This window comes from Oratosquilla oratoria, chromosome 26, assembly GCF_046742065.1.
Source record: "Oratosquilla oratoria isolate Oo_2021 chromosome 26, ASM4674206v1, whole genome shotgun sequence".
Taxonomy (NCBI): Eukaryota; Metazoa; Arthropoda; class Malacostraca; order Stomatopoda; family Squillidae; genus Oratosquilla; species Oratosquilla oratoria.
Window position 1 is genome coordinate 56,282,444 of NC_134802.1, and position 23,074 is coordinate 56,305,517.

General features: G+C 39.4%; 1 protein-coding gene across 1 annotated transcript; it reads left to right on the forward strand.

Annotated features, from left to right (window-relative positions):
• Positions 1–141: 141 nt before the first annotated feature.
• Positions 142–14,994, forward strand: LOC143039614 (methylmalonyl-CoA epimerase, mitochondrial-like). Its single transcript, XM_076209875.1, has 4 exons — positions 142–196; positions 10,528–10,736; positions 12,277–12,406; positions 14,597–14,994. Exons 2-4 carry the CDS (start codon positions 10,537–10,539, stop codon positions 14,798–14,800), a joined length of 534 nt encoding a protein of 177 aa, XP_076065990.1. The 5' UTR covers positions 142–196; positions 10,528–10,536; the 3' UTR covers positions 14,801–14,994.
• The last annotated feature ends 8,080 nt before the right edge of the window (positions 14,995–23,074 follow it).

A 23,074-nucleotide genomic window follows, 5' to 3' on the forward strand; every position in this document is an offset into this window, starting at 1 on the left:
AGGCTCGTTGCCTTTAAATGTTAGGATGAAAATGTAAATGATCATTTTAGTAACGAAGTAATTGTTTATCATTATTAGGATTTAATTCTATACGATTTTCACAATTAACACCTTCGAAAATATATAGTTCAAACTATTTATTTTGCAATCACAGCTGACTGCAGACGGCAATACGAGAAGGCAGCTGAACATTTCGGTTTGCATGTTTATTACAACATATTGTATTATTCATACGATTAGAATAGTAACGTGGTATCGTATAAACATGAACTGAGTTACCATATTCGAGACGAGAGAGTATCAGGATGATCTTGGAAAATGTTTTCTATTAGCGGTTATCTAAGACCATGTAGCTTTGATATGTATGGATTTATCAACGCAAATAATTTAGTCAGTGTCATTCACTAACATTTCTTTAGTTCTTCACACCAGTCATATCCAGTGGCTAGTGGTGTTAATTCAGTATTAAAAGTGTCGAAGTATTGATAATATAATTAAACTTCCCAAATTTTTTATCCACGGCATCAGACCATTTAGCAAGATATGTCATCACAGACACAGTATAAGATGATGATGATCCTGTAATTCACATTGTGACTGTCACTTTGTATTTTTGTATTGTATTCTTAAATTTGACTTAACCTGTCTGGCTACTCTTCAAGGTTTCTAGATTGATTTTGCCCAAATATTGATGTACCTGAGGTGGGCATTGAAATGGCTGAGAACCATCATATTAAGTATGATGGTTCTCATGTTTCAATGCCCACCTCTCGTATATCAATATTTGGGCAAAATCAATCTAGACAATAGAGAGCAGAGTTCCATGACATGGATGAATGCTACATCTGTGGGTTCTCCGTCAGGACACAATTACATATAATCGTTATGATTGTAATGCACAAATTCTTGAAATATGATATTTCAAGAATTTGTGCATCATGATCATTATATGTAATTGTGTCCTGACAGAGAACCCACAGATGTTGCATTTATCCATGTCATGGTGTGAGGATTGGAACTAAACTCTCTATAGTTTTCTACATACATTATGAAACCTGTGTGGAGTAGTGGGTAACATTCCTGCCATGGAACGTGGAAGGCCTGGGTTCAATCCCCAATAAGTGCAAAAAGTACTTTCATGGCTGTCCAACCCTTCTCCATAACGGTGGACATCAGAGGTGCGGAAGATCACTGTTGCATATATATATATATATATATATATATATATTATATATATATATATATATATATACATATATACACTTAAGACAGATTGAACATTTTTAAGACTTCCAAGGGATTCGAACCCTGACCTGTGCGTGCATAATGACGAAGTCACTAGCGTCTTGGCTTCATGATTATACACGCACAGGTCAGGGTTCGAATCCCTTGGCAGAGCTTCTAAAAATGTTCATATATATATATATATATATATATATATATATATATATATATATATATATATATGTATATATATATATAATCATACTGATTAAGTGCTAGCGTATATATATATATATATATATATATATATAGATATATATATACGCTAGCACTTAATCAGTATGATTATGCTTATTACACTAATTTCGGACTTCATTCACAACCACAGTCACTACAACATACAAAACAAAATTCACATGCATTTCTCACTATACATACAACCTGACCAAGCAGGATTAAGCCACCATGCGGAGGTACAGAGGCCGCATTGTCCCTTAGGTTGTCTTAGTAGAGATTAATCTCATCTGCATCGATAATAGATGGAATAACTTAAAACATTAAAAAATTAAATACCTCTCCTTTCTCCATGGTAGGTAGTAACTACTTAATTGGGTTAGTCACTCCCAGTAATCAAGATGCTGTAATCTTCAGACTATTAGTTTACATAGAATCTAGAGGATACAACCCAGGCAGGGGTTGGTGGAGGGGTGGTGGGAGAGGTGGAGGGACTTAAGGTACCAACACAAGCTATATTAACACATGGTACACTAGCAGCAACATTGGGTACTTTGTTTTTTGAATACAATGAGGATCATCATCAAAGCTGTAGTGGTCCACCTCTTCTACCAGCACAGGTATCTTCCGTCAGGAGGGTGATGTTGTCTGGCACTGGGTTGGTCAAGAATAACCTGTATAGAGTTTCTAGAGAAACTATTTCATTTACTTTTATTTAGAAACCAGAGCTCTAATTTTGCTCTATTGATTGGGCCAGACCAGCGTTTCTCAACCTTTTACCCTTGCGTAGCCTTTGAAATAAATTGCATGTCTCAAGGAACCCCTGTTCAAAAAAACAAAACAAAAACAAAAAACACATATACCATATCTTTCTCATTTTATTTTGATCATAATAATAGGTTAGATAGGATGATGTCTATATTATATTATTACAATAACGTGGAACCTGTTTGAGAAACACTGAGCCAGACTCTACAACACGTGTACAAACTTGAACCCGATACTTGACCCAGCCCCCACAAAATGCTCTACCATTACTCTAAAGCATAGAGGGCTGAGAGGCATGGGCTAGATGCCATGTGGATGTAGTTTAAGTCTTTGTATAAGACTTGACACATAGGAAAACATCATTTGGGAAAAGTCTTATTGGGGAGACCAAACAGATAAGTCAGCATTATAAGAACATAAGAATGAAGGAGACTGCAAGAGGCCATAAGGCCTACACTAGGCAGCTCCATATCCATCACCACCTGTTATCCCCATCCATAAAGTTGTGTAGCCGTTTCTTAAAACAACGGATAGTTTCAGCGCTCATTACATGGTTACTAAGTCTATTCCATTCTTTGACCACCCTATTAGTAAACCAATTCTTGCCTATTTCCTTCTTAAATCTAAATTTGTCCAGTTTAAATCTATTATTGCGAGTCCTGTCCTGTTGTTTATTTATTTAATATCTACATGAATGACATTGACATGGGCATTACTAGCAGTCTTGGCAATTTTACAAATGATGTTGAATTAGGTAGGTAGACCAAAGAAGACAGATGTGCAGAAGAATGTTTTGATGAATGATGCTAATTAGGTAATGATCTAGATAATGAATTGCAACCTCTAAGTACAATAAAGAGTTAGGTGTTTTTGTTAGTAGCAGTTGTAAGCAGAGAGAGTTGGCATCTTTCAGTTTTAGAAGACAGTGGAGTATACACCCAGGTTCAATCTGTAACTGAGTTGCATTACCTGCTGTATGTACCTAATTGCAGTACAGTACTACCTCTCATTAATGGACGTTAATTAGCTGTGTTTTTGGTGCTGTTGTTTAGTGCTGTGCAATCACTATGCCACCCAAAAACCACTCCAAATCAACGGATTACTCACATCAATGGACACCGTTACCCCCCTTTTAGTCTGTTAATGAGAGGTAGTACTGTATACAGAAGGAGCATTGCTTTTAGGGTCCTGTCTTCTACTCTTTAAATATCATACCTGGCTTCTCATTCTGACTAGGGCCCTCTATTGGGGGGGGGGGGAGCATATACCCTGGGGGAGTACATTTAGGGGGATGGCAATTCTAGTCTGGACATGCCACCCAGAAGGCTGATAAAATAATTATAATAAAAAAAAAGTCAAAGGAGCCCTGAGTATTTTACCGAAATATATGAATTTTGCATTAGAATGAACAGAATATGAAATATTTTACCTTTAACCTTTCTGCAACAGGGACAATAATTAGGATTTTTAAAATCTGCTTAATTATTTTGCAAGCCAATAACAACTATAGGCAGTAAGGAATGGTGAAGTGGTGATGGGGGAAAGGGGGTGGGGTGGGGGAGCATCACTGAGAACTTTGCCCAGGGATGCCATTTAGACATGTAAGGGTTCTGATTCTGGCTATACAACCAGATTCTGGAACAGCATCATAACTTGCAATTGTTGTAGATGTAGTCCATGCCTGTACAGACGCTCCTCTACTTACGTTCATTCGTTTTACGTTTTTTCGATTTTACGTTTGAACTGACTGTAAAAAAAAATTGTAAAGAAAAAAGTTTTTGAGTGAATTTTTTTAGTTTAGCGTGCTCTCCGTAGTTCAAACGATACTTGCACATGACGCTGCGTCCATTGTTTACATTACACAAGCGACAAACTGAACATGCCTTGCCTCCTCCTCCTCCTCCCCCTCCTCCTCCTCCCCCTCCTCCTCCACCATCTCAATTTATGTTGCTTGAATTTAATTTATTTGAAATTAATGTTATTATTTTACAATGTTATGTGTATAATTAATGATTTAGGGGTGTTTTATAAGATACAGTAATAGAACTTACAGATGTATAGTACAGTAACAACTTACGTTCATTTTCAACTTACGTTCGGCTGTTCGGAACGTAACTAAAACGTAAGTTGAGGAGCGTCTGTATTTGTGAACGCTAATGTTACCTTCTGCTGTTTACATTCTCCTCTCTTCCCATTGAACCTCTCTCATCTGCTTCCTTGATGGCAAGTCATTAGTTGCTGCAGTCTGCGGCTATAGCATCCCATTTGGTGGGGTAGATGTTCCTTGTTTAATGTGTTTGTGTATGAGAACCCTGCATTATATATATATATATATATATTTTATTACCAAATATCATTTACAAGTCCAAGGCATGTGTATGTTGTCCACACACAAATTTCTGTTGTTTAATTTGTCTTTTTTTCTTGTCTTTAAATTGTATCATAACTCAGGTAGTTGTTGTTGTTTCTGATGAAATCGTATATCAGGTCATTGTAGTCAATTTATCCATTATTATTTAATTATTTTCTTGTCCTTTCATGTGAATGACACTGGTCTATAGTTGAGTAGATTATCAGTCTTTTTTTTATGTATATGATTATGGAGCAGAGACTTAAACGAAGGGAGGCAGAAATGAAGAGTGATTTTATTTTATTTTATTTATTTGTGAGCAAATTTTGACGCAGCTGGAAGGGATTTCTCCCCGTCTTCTCCTTTTATGCATGGGGTGATGGAGGAGGAGGTCGCCAATTTAATGAAGTGGCCTTGCTATGGATGTGCTGTGTCTTGCGACACTGCTTCTGACCCAGGGCAGTGGACAAGGTGCAGGGATGACCCGTCATCCAGGAGGTGCTAAGATGAGAGGGAGGGTGGAGGGGTGTGGAGTGTATTCAGGGATGGAATGGGTGGGAATGATTTTATGCCTTTTATGGCTACCTCCCTTGTAAGGGGAAAAAAGCCATGGTATATGTATGTATGTATGTATACTGTATTTATTTTTTTTTTTATTTTTTTTTTTTTAGATGATAGCTATTACAATAATGAAGTGAGAAGTTTGGAGATGAGGTAATGTAACTAGTAAGAGACCTGTCAAATAGAGTAGATCAAAGATTTTTGAGGTGGTTTGGACATATGAAAAGCATGAGTTAGGAATGTTATTCAACTACAAAACATGTTTTGAAAGGCAATTGATGGCATGGTCACAACACTCTCAGGGAGTGCACTCCATTGGTCAATAATCTCGCCACTAAATCAATTTCTTTTCAGGTTAGTCCTTCCATGATCAGGCCTGGAAATGAGTGGCCCTGAAAATTATTGGTGTTGAAACTAAAGAATTCGGAATATGTTGTTAATCTTTATAATAAAAAACTACAGCTACTTTTTCTTTACATTATCAAAAGGATAATGGGAGCAGATGAATTGTATTTACCTAGTTGTATTTTACGGGAAGGGGAGTTATGCTCGTGGGGTCCCGTCTTCATATCTCATTTTATCTAAACTATTTTTAAATTCATGTATTGTTTTTGCACACACCACTTTCTCATCTAACTTGTTCCAACTGTCTATTACTCTGTGAGGAAAGCTGTTCTTTTTCAAATCTCTTCTATAGCTGTCTTTTTTTATTTTCTTTCCGTGTCCTCTTGTATTTCTGTCATCCCATTTTATCAGATTCTCTCTATCAGTAATTTCTATGCCTTTCATGATTCTGTAAATAGCTATCAAATCTCCTCTCTCTCTTCTTTGCTCTAGTGTCTGTAGTTTAAGTTTTTGTAGTCTCTCTTCATATGATAGTTTTGAGAGTGTTGGTGCCAATTTTGTAATTGCTCTTTGTATTCTTTCAAGTTTTTTTATACATTTTTTTGTACTTGGTGACCATATCGTTGCTGCATATTCCAATCTTGGTCTTATCAGGGTGATTAGGATTTTCCTCACCATTTCTTCATCCAGGTATGTAAATGCCACTTTGATTGTTCTTATTAAATTATAAGTTTCTCCAAAAATCTTATTTATATGTTTCTCAGGTGACATATTATTCATAACAATGACTCCCAGGTTCTTCTCATTTTCTACTTTTTTTATTCCTTCTTCTCCCAAACTATATGATCCTGTTATTCTGTTTTTGCTTTTTCCAAATTCCATTATACTACACTTTTTTGTATTGAACTCCATCTCCCACTTCCTACTCCATTCCTGTACTTTATTTAGATCTCTCTGTAGTGATTCACAATCTTCTTCAGTTTTCACTCTTTTCAGTAGTTTTGCATCATCTGCAAAGAAGCTCATATAGCTTTCAATTCCTTCATCCATATCATTAATATATATAGCAAACATTATTGGGGCCAGAACTGTTCCCTGCGGGACACCGCTTATTACTTCATTCCATTTTGAGTGCTGGTTTCTTATCACTACTCTCATTTTTCTTTCTTGCAAAAAGTCTTCCATCCAATTTAGCAATTTACCTTGTATTCCTCCTTCATATTCTAATTTCTTAAGCAACTTCTTATGTGGTACTTTGTCAAAAGCTTTTTTTTAGGTCTAGAAATGCACAATCAGCCCATCCATCTCTTTCTTGTATTATATCTATTAGCCTTGAATAGAAACATATTAAATTGGTGACGCATGATCGTCCTTGTCTGAATCCAAATTGCCTTGGATTTAGTACGTTGTTTTTTTTCCAAGTATTTTACCCATCTACTTTTGATCATTCTTTCACAAATTTTTGCTATTGTACTTGTTAGAGAGACTGGTCTATAGTTGGTAGGTTCTTCTTTATTTCCTCCTTTATATATAGGTACTATATTTGCTTTTTTCCAATCTTCTGGAACTTTTCCTTCTTTTAAGGAACTGCTTATTATGCTATGTATTTTGTCTGCCAGTTCCTTCCTGCATTCTTTCAGAATCCAGTTTGCTATTTCATCTGGCCCATGCGATTTTCTGACATCAAGATTACCCAAGTGTGACAATACTTCATTCTTTGTTACTTCTATTTCTTCCATAGGGGGGACTTTTTCTTTCCACTCAATCTCTTCAGGTTGTATATTTTCCCTTGTAAACACTGATTTAAAATGTTTGTTCATAATTTCTGCCATTTCCATTTCCTCAGTGTATTCAACTCCTTGTCTTAATTTCTCCAAGTCTTGTTTGTTTTTCAGTTTATTGTTTACAAATCTGTAAAATAATTTTGGTTGATCTTTACACTTTTCTATAACATCTTTTTCATATTTTCTTTTTTCCTCTCTGCACTTTTGTACATATTCATTTCTATAACCAGTATATATTTTCCATTTTTCAGGTCTTTTGTATTTTTTCCATCTGGTCCAGGCTTTGTCTCTTTTGTCTTTTAACTCCCTACAACTTTTGTTGTACCAGCATTTTACATATTCTTTTTCTTGTTTTTGTCTTGGGACATACTTTTCCACTCCTTTTTTGTAAATTTTTGTCAAAATATTCCATTTCTCTTCCACTGATGTTTCTTCTTTGTATATTTCTTCCCACTGATGTTTCTTCTTTGTATATTTCTTCCCAGTTTTCTTGTTGGAAGAATTCTCTTATTTTATCAAAGTTTGTTTTTTCATACATCATTCTTCCTTTTCTATATTGTTCATTTCTTTTCATATATTTTTCTTCATTAAGTTCCAGTTCAATCAATATGTGGTCACTTTTACCTATTGGTGTTTTATATTCAATCTTGTCCACTATTCTAGGTTCAGATGTAATTATTAAGTCTAGTCTCGATGGTTCTTCATTTCTATACCTAGTGTTCTCTTGTATCCATTGTGTCATTGAATGGTCAGTAATCATCTCAAGTAGAGCATTTCCCCATGAGTCATCACCACTCTTTACTGTCATTTCTTCCCAGCAGATTTCCTTGCAATTAAAGTCGCCCATCATAACTATTCTTCCTCCGTCTTCCATTATTTTATTTAATGCTATCTTTGTGTCCTCTAACATACTTTTATGTTCACTCTCCTCCCATGAGGCTGTTTTCGGAGGCACATAATTGATCACAAATTTTCTGCTCTTATCTCGGTCTTCCACTTCTATCATAATCATCTCTACTGTATTCTTTCCATATATGACACCTTTCACGTTTATATCCTTCTTAGTCAGGAACATAACTCCACCCCCTTGTTTTTTCTCTCTGTTTCTAATCCAATAATTGTATGCATCATGTCCTACACTGTTGGGAGGTAGTGGGCCTTTTAATTTTGTTTCTACAATTCCCATTATGTCCGGTTCTTTTTCCTTCAAATAATCATTCAGTTCATTCAATCCTGTTATTAATCCATCTATATTTGTGTAAGACGCTCTTAGTTTTCTGCCACTTCCATTGTGTTCTCTGTTTCCCTTATGTTTTTCTTTTGTATGTCGAACTGCTTTATTTTCATGTTCACTACTCTCCAATAGAATCTCTCTTTCTCTGACTCCGTTCTTTCCTCGTTTTTTGCCTTAGCTTCAAGTCTTTTCTGCTTTTCTGCCTCTCTTTCCTCCTTATTCATTTCTCTTTTTATCCATACCTTTTTATATTGATCATTTGTTGCTAGTTTCCCTGTTTTGGATAGAATTTTCTCTGCCGTTGTTTGTGACCTGAATTTAATCTTAATTGGTCTGGTCTTATCTGTACTATATTTTCCGAGTCTGAATTTTTCCTCAATTTCCTTTATAATTTCTGGTTCATCTTCCTGGACTAATTTTAATAAACTGCTTACTCTTTCATTTTCCTCCTTGATTCTTGCGGTTCTATCTGGGTTATGTTTCTCTTCCATTCCTAATATAATTATACATTTCTTTTTGTCAGCTAATTCTCTTACTATATTCTCTTTCTGTCTCATCACTTTAATAACTGAGTCTTCATTATGTTCTTTCAATTGCTGTTTGACTATGTCAGTGAATGAAACCTTATTCCCTTCTTGGGTTGATCTCCAATTTTTAGCTTCTTTAGCTATTGTCTCTCTGTTTTCATTACTATTCTTCAATTTTTTCATTCTCTTCCTTTACATTTCTTAACTGTCTTTTTAGGTCCTCTATTTCATCAGTTAAGTTTCTGTTTGCCTTCTCTAGTTCTTCCAACCTTTCAATTCTCTGGAAAATGGAGTCAACATTACCTAACCTACGTTCCAATTCCTCGATCACCTTACCAACTCTCTCCTCTAGTCTTATCAGGGGGGGTTGTGTCCCCCCCACCCTCTTTAAATCCCTGGAACATATTCTCGTCACTTTCTACTGTATTTCTCCTCTCTATACTTCTAATCTTTACATTTTTATTAGACATTTCATCATCGCTCAGCTGATCGGGGGGTCTTTTGTTTACCTTTCGCTTGTCTGCCTGGGCCAAGTCTACTCCCTCCTCATTTCCTTCCATTTCCCTAAGTAATCCCTCCCCTTTTCCTCTTTCCCTACTTTCCCACTACTCCACGAGCAATTTCCCCCCCACCCTGTAAAAACACTAGGCACTTCTCTTTGCGTTGGGATCCACAGACTTCAGTTTTCTTCAGAACGTCTTCTAAGCCGTCCATTCGTTGAAGTGTGTGTGTGTGTGTGTGTATATATATATAATGTGTGTGTTTTAATGTCTTTGCACAAGAATTTTATTTTATTTGGTTCCACAATCCTTTTTGTAAAGAAAGGGTAGCTGTGCTGTATTTTATCATATGAAGTATATAAGTGCTTTTTGAAGTGCATTCTTTCTATTCTACTTTGAAAGGACAGCACAGATATAATGTTTTGCAGTTAAAGGCCTTTCTCAGTGATTGGCTTCTCTCTCTCTTTCTTTTCCTCTTCCTTTATCTCTCTCTCTCTCTCTCTCTCTCTTTCTCTCTCTCACTCACTCATGCATTAATAAATTGGCTGCAACTAAAGTTTAAGAAAAGTATCTAAATTACATTTCAGTTTATGAGCCACACTGTAGTGGTAGTACAAAGGTTATGCTGAAAAAGGGCCCTCTCCCAAGCCGATGGGCTGATAGATTCCATCGTGGCTTTGTGTGGACGTGTGTGGGATTGACGATGTATGGATTTTACCTAAGTGGCTTCAGGGTTTACCGTTATTTTACGCATTTAAAGCCGATGCGAGAGGAGCAAGAACGGCAACTTCTCGAGGCAATCGAAAACGAAGACAAAAGACGGAGTGAAGAGAAGGAACTTGTGGACAATGCCCCAGTTGTCGAGGCTTGAGTGACCCTCACACTATAGTCAAAAACTGCACTGAAATATAGATACTGTATACTTGATTATTTGCCTATTGTATAACGTACAAACCATATTCAGGTGTAGTTGAATATAAGGCTTGACTGTCTATCACAGATATTGAAAATGTTTACTAGACTCTGTAAAAGTGTTGCACAGAAGGGCTCTCAGGCTCTCCTCGTGACTCGTGCCCTCCGGCAAGTACACACAGGAACTGCTCTGTGCCAGGATGGAGCCAAGATACCAGCTGGTCTTTGGAAACTAGGGAGCCTCAATCATGTAGCCATTGCTACTCCAGATCTAGAAAAGAGCACAGCCCTGTACAGGTAAGCCCCTAGTAGTATTCTAGAGATAAGACAGATAGATCCTAAGTATTAATTGAATTAATAGAATTAGTTTTTTCACTGTTTGGGGGCTCCCCACATCTGAGTAAGATTGCTTGGCAGCAGACAGAATATGCTCATAATTCAGTTTAGTGTGTGTGCTGGTCTTGCATTTTCCTAGTTGTGGGTTCAAATCCTGCACTCTCTTCCAATTCTTGACAGTCCAAGCACATAGGGCAGAGGTGACAGGTACAGCTGCAACTATGCACCGCTGGATTTATGCTCAACAATTTCAACTTTAGAGAAACACTTAAATAATTTGTAGTAATATTTTGTATATTCTTCCTGTCTTTTGCCATGTGATTTTATTAAGCAACACTGCCTCTGACCCAGGGCAGTGGGCGAGATGCAGGGATGACCCATCATCCAGGAGGATCTGAGATAAGAGGGAGGGAAGGGGGTGGAGGGGAGTGGAGTATGTTGGGGATGGAATGGGTGGGAGTGGTTTTTATGCCTTTGTGTTTTGGATACCTTCCTTATAAGGGGGAAAAAGCCTTTGGTATATGTATGTAAGTATATGAAAGAGTCAAGACGTTCAGTATTTCTTGGGTTAAAACAATCTTGAGCCGATCTCAATAAACTCTTGTGCTCCATTTTATTATTATTTGATTTATTTTAGTTGCTGCCATGCAGTTTTAATCAACCAAGGAAAACCCCTTGGCAACACAAGGGTTAATACCACCCCCATCCCCCAGAAAAAAGATCATTATGCATTCTCTGAGTTGGCAGACCAGTGATGCTTTTGTTGGAGCTCAGGACCATGTACACAAACTACCATCATAAATTTAGTGCCACTTGACCCCCCCATCCATCTAGCTTCTCACTTCCAGATGCTAGCACTCCAATCCAGTTGGCCAGCATACTCCCAAAGCAAGTTCTTTTCCTTCTCCTCTTCCTCAATCTCATTGGCTTTTGTGCTTTGCTGTAGAATACCAGTTCAGTAAATCCTCAATTTAAGAGACAATATGGGGACAGGGGTCTGTCGTTATATCCGAAGATCTGTTATATCCAATGGAAATACTGGACAGATCTGTTATATCCAATGGAAATACTGGACAGATCTGTTATATCCAATGGAAATACTGGACAGATCTGTTATATCCTGAAGTTTGGCCAGCATTAGAAATTAGTAGGATTAGAAATTACAGTAAACCCTCGATATAATTAATGATATGGAGACGGGTCTGTCATTTTATCCGAAGATCTATTATAACCAAGGATCCCTTGCTATAACAGATGAAAATCTATTATATCGGGTTTGTCCGTTATATCCGATATCTGGTATATTGAGATCCACTATATCAAGGGTTTACTGTACCATGATGCACTGCTTTTGACCCGAGCAGTCTGGTGGAAAATGGGATGATGATGATGTGATGGTGGTGGCTGTGGTTATGTGCTTTAATGACTCAGCTATCCACTTTTGTAAGGACAGAGACCTGTGGTACCTATATACAGTTGTATTTTCTTTACTTTTTTCAAGGGACGTTCTAGGGGCGGAAGTAAGCGATGTGCTTCCTCTGCCGGAGCATGGAGTGTACACGGTGTTTGTCAAACTGGACAACACAAAGCTGGAGCTCCTTCATCCCCTTGGAGACAATAGTCCCATCCAGGTGGGTATATTATTTTGATTGTCGTACCTTGATTGATACTTGTTGGCCAAGTGGGCTGGATTGTCGCTAGTTGCGACAGAGGTAAAGGTGAAGGCAGTTCAAATCCTGCTGCTAGCAAGTTGGACCAAGGGCATGGTTCATTAAATTCCACACTACAAAGTCCTCTGTAAGGGGCACCATCCCAACCTCCTGGCAGGGGAGTTCATATTATACTGAATCATCACTTTGATTGATTTAATTTCCTTTGCCAGTATAATTACATACACGTATGTATACCTACAGGCTCTTTCCCCCTCATAAGGGAGGTAACCAAATCAAAGATGTAATTTTGCAGTACTTATATACATGCACTAGATCAATAGCATGCATGGATTTTGGGACAGAAGAAGGAAACATGAGTCAAAGTCAACAAGTAGTTCTTCAGAACCACACTCGCATATGATTCCACAATAGCTTGCATGGATTTCGGGACAGCAGAAGGAAACATGAGTCATAGTCTACAAGTAGTTCCTCAGAACCACACTCAGTTATGATTCATAACTTGGTTCCCAACAGTCAAGAAAACATAGACAGTCTACAAAATGTACAAAATAAAATATTGAAAATAATAACAATGACCCTCACTAGTTGCCTATTTTAAATTGAGCCTTTCACAGTATGTCACTGCAGTTGCCCAGTTGCACAACAGGCTATGGCTGTTGCCTGCTCCAGTAACAAGTGACTGTCACTGGCAGTTGCTGTCACCGACCGTCTCTTTTTCTTGACCAGCAAAGCCAACAGAAGCACCTCCTCCTTTGATGCCATTCTCTCGACTAATGAGATGATGAGAAAGGATTCTACAACTCGGTGACAGTCACTGGTTGCCTGCGGTTGCTTGAGACTTTCACACTAGGTAACTAGTGACGGTCACTAGTTGCCTAGTGTGAAAGGGGCCTAAGAGGACATCTGAACACATAAACCAAAATCCTTCCCAAAGAACTAGCTAGCTATTTATATCTCAAAAGGCTTCATCCTTCGTATAAGGGAGGTAGCCAGTCAAGTCATGCCTCCCCCATACAACATCACATGAAAATAATAGGTACTGGTAGACAGTTCTATTCAAGAAATTTCAACCCTACTCACCCATCACATTTCATCGCACAACCACAACCAGCTGAACACAACAAAAGATTACAACAACATATTGGTCAGACATGTACAACCTGCCACCTACACCATGTACATACATACATATACCAAGGCTTTTTCCCCCTTACAAGGGAGGTAGCCAAAAAACAAAGCCATAAAAAACACTCCCACCCATTCCATCCCCAACATACTCAACTCCCATCCACCCCCTTCCCTCCCTCTTATGTACATACTAAAGCATATTTACACTCGTATCACAAAACACTCCTAGACTCACCTCCATACATGCTACTCCATCAAACCCCTACTGATGGCTGCAAAGAAAAATCCCTTCCCGAGAGAAGCAAGAGTCATATTAACACAATTACATTTAGGTCACCATCCAGCACTAATACACCAACTCAGAATAGGCCTGACCAAAAAAAAACATACTGTCCCAGGTGCAATCATCACTCTGAAGACATTGAACTCCTCATTTTACACTACCCTGCCCAAGCCATACTCAGATAAACATGTTTATACCATAAGTGACTTTTGGATCAATCTAGTGGTTGTTGCCAGCTATATGGGAGTGTGTGGGTCTCCTCCAAGAGAAATCTGGGACAGTGAATTGGTTTGTTGACATAGCTTCTTTCTTTCTTTCTGTCTTTCTCCTTATGGGGGATGGCCAAATCAAAGCATATATTTACCATACACCCAAATCAAAGCATATATTTGCCTTACACCCAAATAAAAGCATATATTTACATTACACCCATCCAAAACCCCCTTCATCGCCCTTCCCACCTTAGCACCTCATTGAAATCATTCCTGTTCTCCACCACACCATTCCTGCTAAATGCAATATAATCTGAGTAACTGTACAAACTACTAATATGTTAATTGATAAATGGGAACGGGCCTTTAGTGTATTGATAGATTTTCAATATGCGTAATGTTATAAACCATTAGAATTATTACACTGTATCCAACAATTTTGTATCTTGTGTTAAAGCTGTTATACTGTACAAGGTTTCATATTATTCTCTAGCCCTTAATAGATTTAACTTCTTTGACTTTCAGAACTTCTTGGATAAAAATAAAAATGGAGGAATGCATCACATCTGCATTGAAGTAAATGACATAAAAGCTGCTATGAATGACCTCAAGGCCCAGAAAATTCGGTGTTTGAGTCCCGAACCCCGAATTGGAGCTCATGGTAAACCCGTCGTTTTTCTACATCCGAAGGATTGTGCAGGTGTATTGGTGGAACTTGAAGAAACTTAGAAATGGTGTTATGGACACTTTTTTTCTCACATTCTCATAGTTTTAACGGTTAAAACTTGGTTAGTATTTTTCTAACTTGATTTAGGGAACCATGTGCTGAGCGTGTGTTAAGGTTTTTGATGCATGGGATAGAGGTTGCTCGTAGCAGCATATTTGTAAATACAGTGTACTGCAATAAAGGAAGAATTTGTTAACTGTTTTTTCTTCTTTGCTGCCCCATTATAATACATATGTGTACATATATACCAAAAGGTCCTTTTCTCCCCTTATAATGGGGCTGGTCTATTTAAAGCACGCACCCACCCTTCAACCATTTGTTGCCCCATGTATGTGAACTCCATGTGGATGAAGGGCAATTGCTATTCCTCCTTTGCTCATTTTAGAGGCAATGCAGCAAGACACACCACCTCCACAGCTGGGCCTATCATCCAAAGCTAGTTAATCTCCTCCACTTCATGACATAGTAATCCTTCCTCCTCATCCACTTCAAGAAATTACTAGAGCTGGGCGTGTTACAGTCTGTTACTGAAAAAACTGGGGTGTATTCCATCAGTATTTTACAGCTCTTAATTTCCCTGCAGCAGTCTGCATTACTGCATATGTGTATATGCATTTACATATATGCAGTATGTAACCAGCGCCAGGACCTGCCAAGTGACCACCACAAAACCTCTTTGAAGAAAAACACGTGCAGTGCCAGCATCAGCCAGACATGACTAAACCTGTACCTCGGCCAGCCACGTGACAGGATCATTGGACCTATTGAAGAATGCATATCCTCTGTCTTCGTGAGTCACCGGCGTCAAATGTTTTATCTCCAACTTCCCTCGCAGCACACGTGACCTCACACCAATTAGGAGCACAGGTCATGACATGCCCGTGCATATAAGAGCTGAACGGACAGCGAAGATTCAGATACGTAAGCCCGGCTCGCAGCTCCTACTTTCTTGTCTCCTCCCCACCTCTTTTGCTCCCTTGCAAGCAGATCGCTCAGGTACACTACTTGAAACACAGTTGTTACCTCCGTCTCACCCCCCCCTCTCTATTGGCGCCCACCATTTAATGCTAAATAAACCAACTCTCCACTAGAGTTCGCCTTCAACCAGCCTACCTGGCTGCCCATTGGGCAGATAACCAACCTAACAGTTGACGGCCCAATGTAGGACATAAACTAGCAGCCTAACATTTGGATGCCCAAAGTTTGGGGCCCCAGATCCTGCTCCGCCAATAGATAACCACCACTTGATCTGCACAGATTGTCTGCCACCGCTCTCTACCACTCGACTACTGCTAGCCAAGCACATTTAGCATGGAAAAAGTAAGAAAGTGGGTCACTGTGACTGAGTTCAAAATGAACCTGACTTATGGTATTCAACCTAAGCTCCACCACAGTCATAATGGCCTAACCCTTTAGCATGTTAAAAGTAAGGAAACGGGTCACTGTGACTAAGTTCAAAATGAACCTGATTAAGGGTATTCAACCTAAACTCCACCACAGTCATGATGGTCAAGCACATTGCCATGATAAAGGTAAGGAAACGGGTCACTGTGACTGAGTTCAAAATGAACCAGACTTGCGGTATTCAACCTAAGCTCCACCACAGTCATGATGGCCAAGCACTATAGTATGATAAAAGTAAAAAAGTGGTCACTGTGGCTGAACTCAAATTGAACCAGACTTACGATATTCAACCTAAGCTCCACCACAGTCATGATGGCCAAACAATTAGCATGGTAAAAGTAAGGAAATGGGTCACTGTGACTGAGTTAAAAATGAACAAGACTTAGGGTACTCAACCTAAGCTCCACCACAGTCATGATGGCCAAGCACTTAAGCATGGTAAAAGTAAGGAAATGGGTCATTGTGACTAAGTTCAAAATGAACCTGACTTAGGGTATTCAAACTAAGCTCCACCACAGTCATGATGGCCAAGCACTTTAGCATGTTAAAAGTAAGGAGACAGGTCACTGTGACTGAATTTAAAATGAACCTGACTTAGGGTATTCAACCTAAGCTTCACCACATTCATGATGGTCAAGCACTTTAGCATGTTAAAAGTAAGGAAGTGGGTCACTGTGACTGAGTTCAAAATGAACCAGACTTAGGGTATTCAACCTAAGCTCCACCACAGTCATGATGGCCAAGCAATTTAGCATGTTAAAAGTAAGGAAACGGGTCACTGTGACCGAGTTCAAAATGAACCTGACTTAGGGTATTCAACCTAAGTTCTACAACAGTCATGATGGCCAAGCACTTTAGCATGGTAAAAGTAAGGAAATGGGTCACTGCGACTGAGTTCTAAATGAACCAGACTTAGGGTATTCAACCTAAGCTCCACCACATTCATGATGGCCAAGCAATTTACCATGATAAGGTAAGGGGACATGTCACTGTGACTGAGTTCAAAATGAACCAGACTTACGGTATTCAACCTAAGCTGCACCACAGTCATGATGGTCAAGCACTTCTGTATGGTAAAAGTGAGAAAGTGGGTCACTGTGGCTGAATTCAAAATGAACCAGACTTACGGTATTCAACCTAAGCTCCACCACAGTCATGATGGTCAAGCAGGTAGTATGGTAAAAGTAAGGAAACGGGTCACTCTGTTCAAGGTTAAAATGAATCAGACTTAGGGTACTCAACCTAAGCTCCACCACAGTCATGATGGCCAAGCACTTTAGCATAGTAGAAGTAAGGAAAAGGGTCACTGTGACTGAGCTCAAAATGAACCTGACTTAGGGTATCCAAACTATGCTCCACCACAGTCATGATGGCCAAGCACTTTAGCATGTTAAAAGTAAGGAAACGGGGCACTGTGACTGCGTTCAAAATGAACCTGACTTAGGGTATTCAACCTAAGTTCCACCACAGTCATGATGACCAAGCATTTTAACATGGTAAAAGTAAGGAAGTGGGTCGCTGTGACTGAGTTCAAAATTAACCAGATTAGGGTATTCAACCTAAGCTCCACCACAGTCATGATGGTCAAGCAATTTAGCATGGTAAAAGTAAGGAAACGGGTCACTGTGTCCGAGTTCAAAATGAACCTGACTTAGGGTATTCAACCCAAGTTCCACAACAGCCATGATGGCCAAGCACTTTAGCATGGTAAAAGTAAGGAAATGGGTCACTGTGACTAAGCTCTAAATGAACCAGACATAGGGTATTCAACCTAAGCTCCACCACAGTCATGATGGCCAAGCACTTTACCATGATAAGGTTAGGGGACATGTCACTGTGACTGAGTTCAAATTGAACCAGACTTACGGTATTCAACCTAAGCTCCACCACAGTCATGATGGCCAAGCACTTCAGCACGTTAAAAGTAAGGAAACGGGTCACTGTGACTGAGTTCAAAATTAACCAAACTTATGGTATTCAACCTAAGCTCCACTACAGTCAGGATGGCCAAGCACTTTAGTTTGGTAAAAGTAAGAAAGTGGGTCAATGTGGTTGAGTTCAAATTGAACCAGACAGGGTGTTCAACCTAAGCTCCACCACAGTCATAATGGCCTAACCCTTTAGCATGTTAAAAGTAAGGAAACGGGTCACTGTGACTAAGTTCAAAATGAACCTGATTAAGGGTATTCAACCTAAGCTCCACCACAGTCATGATGGTCAAGCACATTGCCATGATAAAGGTAAGGAAACGGGTCACTGTGACTGAGTTCAAAATGAACCAGATTTGCGGTATTCAATCTAAGCTCCACCACAGTCATGATGGCCAAGCACTATAGTATGATAAAAGTAAAAAAGTGGGTCACTGTGGCTGAACTCAAATTGAACCAGACTTACGATATTCAACCTAAGCTCCACCACAGTCATGATGGCCAAACAATTAGCATGGTAAAAGTAAGGAAATGGGTCACTGTGGCTGAGTTCAACATGAACAAGACTTAGGGTACTTAACCTAAGCTCCACCACAGTCATGATGGCCAAGCACTTTAGCATGTTAAAAGTAAGGAAACGGGTCACTGTGACTGAGTTTAAAATTAACCTGATTTAGGGTATTCAACCTAAGCTCCACCACAGTCATGATGGCCAAGCACTTTAGCATGTTAAAAGTAAGGAAACGGGTCACTGTGACTGAGTTTAAAATTAACCTGATTTAGGGTATTCAACCTAAGCTCCACCACATTCATGATGGTCAAGCACTTTATCATGTTAAAAGTAAGGAAGTGGGTCACTGTGACTGCGTTCAAAATGAACCAGACTTAGGGTATTCAACCTAAGTTCCACAACAGTCATGATGGCCAAGCACATTAGCATGGTAAAAGTAAGGAAACGGGTCACTGCGACTGAGTTCTAAATGAACCAGACTTAGGGTATTCAACCTAAGCTCCACCACATTCATAATGGCCAAGCACTATAGTATGATAAAAGTAAAAAAGTGGGTCACTGTAGCTGAACTCAAATTGAACCAGACTTACGATATTCAACCTAAGCTCCACCACAGTCATGATGGCCAAACAATTAGCATGGTAAAAGTAAGGAAATGGGTCACTGTAGCTGAGTTCAAAATGAACAAGACTTAGGGTACTCAACCTAAGCTCCACCGCAGTCATGATGGCCAAGCACTTAAGCATGGTAAATGTAAGGAAATGAGTCATTGTGACTGAGTTCAAAATGAACCTGATTTAGGGTATTCAAACTAAGCTCCACCACAGTCATGATGGCCAAGCACTTTACCATGTTCAAAGTAAGAAAACGGGTCACTGTGACTGAGTTCAAAATGAACCAGACTTAGGATATTCAACATAAGCTCCACCACAGTCATGATGGCGAAGCACTTTAGCATGGTAAAAGTAAGAAAGTAGGTCATGGTGGCTGAGTTCAAAATGAACCAGTCTTAGGGTACTCAGCCTAAGCTCCACCACAGTCATGATGGCCAAGCACATTAGCGTGGTAAAAGTAAGGAAGTGGGTCACTGTGACTGAGTTCAAATAGAACCTGACTTAGGGTATTCAACCTAAGCTCCACCACAGTCATGATGGCCAAGCACTTTAGCATAGTATAGTAAGGAAGTGGGTCACTGTGACTGAGTTCAAAATGAACCTGGTGTAGGGTATTCAACCTAAGCTCCACCACAGCCATGATGGTCAAGCACTTTACCATGTTAAAAGTAAGAAAATGAACCAAACTTATGGTACTCAACCTAAGCTCCACCACAGTCATGATGGCCAAGCAAAGTAGCATGGTAAAAATAAGGAAACGGGTCACTGTGACTGAGTTCAAAATAAGCCTGACTTATGGTATTCAACCTAAGCTCCACCACAATCATGATGCCCAAGCACTTTAACATGGTAAAAGTAAGGAAATGGGTCACTGTGACTGAGTTCAAAATTAACCAGACTTAGGGTATTCAACCTATGCTCCACCACAGTCATGATGGCCAAGCACTTTAGCATGGTAAAAGTAAGGAAACGGGTTACTGTGACTGAGTTAGGGAATTCAACCCAAGCTCCACAATAGTCATGATAGCCAAGCACTTTAGCATGTTATAGGTAAGGAAACGGGTCACTGTGACTGAGTTTAAAATGAACCTGACTTAGGATATTCAACCTAAGCTCCACCACAGTCATGATGGTCAAGAACATTAGCATGGTAAAAGGAAGGAAGTGGGTCACTGTGATTGAGTTCAAAATGAACCAGACTTAGGGTATTCAACCTTAGCTCCACCACAGTCATGATGGTCAAGCAATTTAGCATGGTAAAAGTAAGTTATCGGGTCACTGTGACTGAGTTCAAAATGAACCTGACTTAGGGTATTCAACCTAAGCTCCACAACAGTCATAATGGCCAAGCACTTTAGCATGTTAAAAGTAAGGAAACGGGTCACAGTGAACCACTTCCTTACTTTTACTATGCTAAAGTGCTTCACCATCATGACTGTGGTGGAGTTTAGGTTGAATACCCTAAGTCAGGTTCATTTTGAACTCAGTCACAGTGATCTGTTTCCTTACTTTTAACATGCTAATTGTTTGGCCATCATGACTGTGGTGGAGCTTAGGTTGAATATCGTAAGTCTGGTTCAATTTGAGTTCAGCCACAGTGACTGTGGTGGAACTTAGGTTGAGTACCCTAAGTCTGGTTTATTTTGAACTCAGCCACTGTGACCTACTTTCTTACTTTTACCATGTTAAAGTGCTTGGCCATCATGACTGTGGTGGAGCTTAGGTTGAATACCGTAAGTCTGGTTCATTTTGAACTCAATCACAGTGACCTGTTTCCTTAATTTTAAGATGGTAAACTGCTTGACCATCATGACTGTGGTGGAGTTTAGGTTAAATACCCTAAGTCTGGTTCATTTTAAAGTCAGCCACAGTGACCCAGTTTCTTACTTTTACCAAGCTAAAGTGCTTGGCCATCATGACTATGGTGGAGCTTAGGTTGAATACCGTAAGTCTGGTTCAATATGAACTCAGTCACAGTGACCCACTTCCTTACTTTTACCATGCAAAAGTGCTTGGCCATCATGACTGTGATGGAGCTTAGGTTGAGTACCGTAAGTCATGTTCAATATGAACTCAGTCACAGTGACCCACTTCCTTACTTTTACCATGCAAAAGTGCTTGGTCATCATGACTGTGATGGAGCTTAGGTTGAATAACCTAAGTCAGGTTCATTTTGAACTCAATCTCAGTGACTCGTTTCCTTACTTTTACCATTCTAATTTGTTTGGCTGTCATGACTGTGGTGGAGCTTAGGTTGAATACCCTAAGTCGGGGTCATTTTGAACTTAGTCACAGTGACCTGTCCTTTAACTTTGAACAAGGTATAGTGCCTAACCATAATGACTATGGTGGAGCTTAGGTTGAATACCCTAAGTGTGGTTCATGTTGAACTCAGTCACAGTGACCCACTTCCTTAGTTTTACCATGCAAAAGTAATTGGTCATCATGACTGGTGGAGCTTAGGTTGAATACCCTAAGTCAGGTTCATGTTGAACTCAGTCAAAGTGACCCGTTTCCTTACTGTTAAAATGCTAAAGTGCTTGGTCATAATGACTGTGGTGGAGCTTAGGTTGAATAAACTAAGTCAGGTTCATGATGAACTCGGACAAAGTGACACATTTCCTTACTTTTACCATGTTAATTGCTTGGCTATCATGACTGTGGCGGAGCTTAGTTTGAATACCGTAAGTCTGGTTCATTTTGAACTCAGTCACAGTGACCCAATTCCTTACTTTTACCATGCTAAAGTGCTTGGCCATCATGAATGTGGGAGCTTAGGTTGAATACCCTAAGTCTGGTTCATTTTGAACTCAGTCACAGTGACCTGTTTCCTTACTTTTAACATGCTACATTGCTTGGCCATCATGATTGTGGTGGAGCTTAGGTTGAATACCCTAAGTCAGGTTCATTTTGAACTCAGACACAGTGACCCGTTTCCTTACTTTTAACATGCTAAAGTGCTTGGTCATAATGACTGTTGTGGAGCTTAGGTTGAGTACCCTAAGTCTGGTTCATTTTGAATTCAGTCACAGTGACCCACTTTCTAACTTTTACCATGCTAAAGTGCTTGGCCATCATGACTAAGGTGGACTTTAATCTTAATACCGTAAGTCTGGTTAATTTTGAACTTAGTCACAGTGACATGTCCCCTAACCTTATCATGGTAAAGTGCTTGGCCATCATGACTGAGGTGGAGTTTAGGTTGAATACCCTAAGTCTGGTTCATTTAGAACTCAGTTGCAGTGACCCATTTCCTTACTTTTACCATGCTAAAGTGCTTGGTCATCATGGCTGTTGTGGAACTTAGGTTGAATACCCTAAGTCAGGTTCATTTTGAACTCGGTCACAGTGACCCATTTCCTTACTTTTACCATGCTAATGTGCTTGGCCATCATGACTGTTGTGGAACTTAGGTTGAATACCCTAAGTCTGGTTCATTTTGAACGCAGTCACAGTGACCCGTCCCCTAACTTTTAACATGGTAAAGTGCTTGGCCATCATGACTGTGGTGGAGCTTAGATTGAATACCGCAAATCTGGTTCATTTTGAACTCAGTCACAGTGACCCGTTTCCTTACATTTAACATGCTAAAGTGCTTAGTCATCATGACTGTGGTGGAACTTAGGTTGAATACCCTAAGTCAGGTTCATTTTGAACTCAGTCACAGTGACCCGTTTTACTTTTAACATGCTAAAGTGCTTGGCTATCATGACTATGGTGGAGCTTAGGTTGAATACCCTAAGTCTGGTTCATTTTGAACTCAGTCACAGTGACCCACTTCCTTACTTTTACCATGCTAAAATGCTTTGCCATCATGAC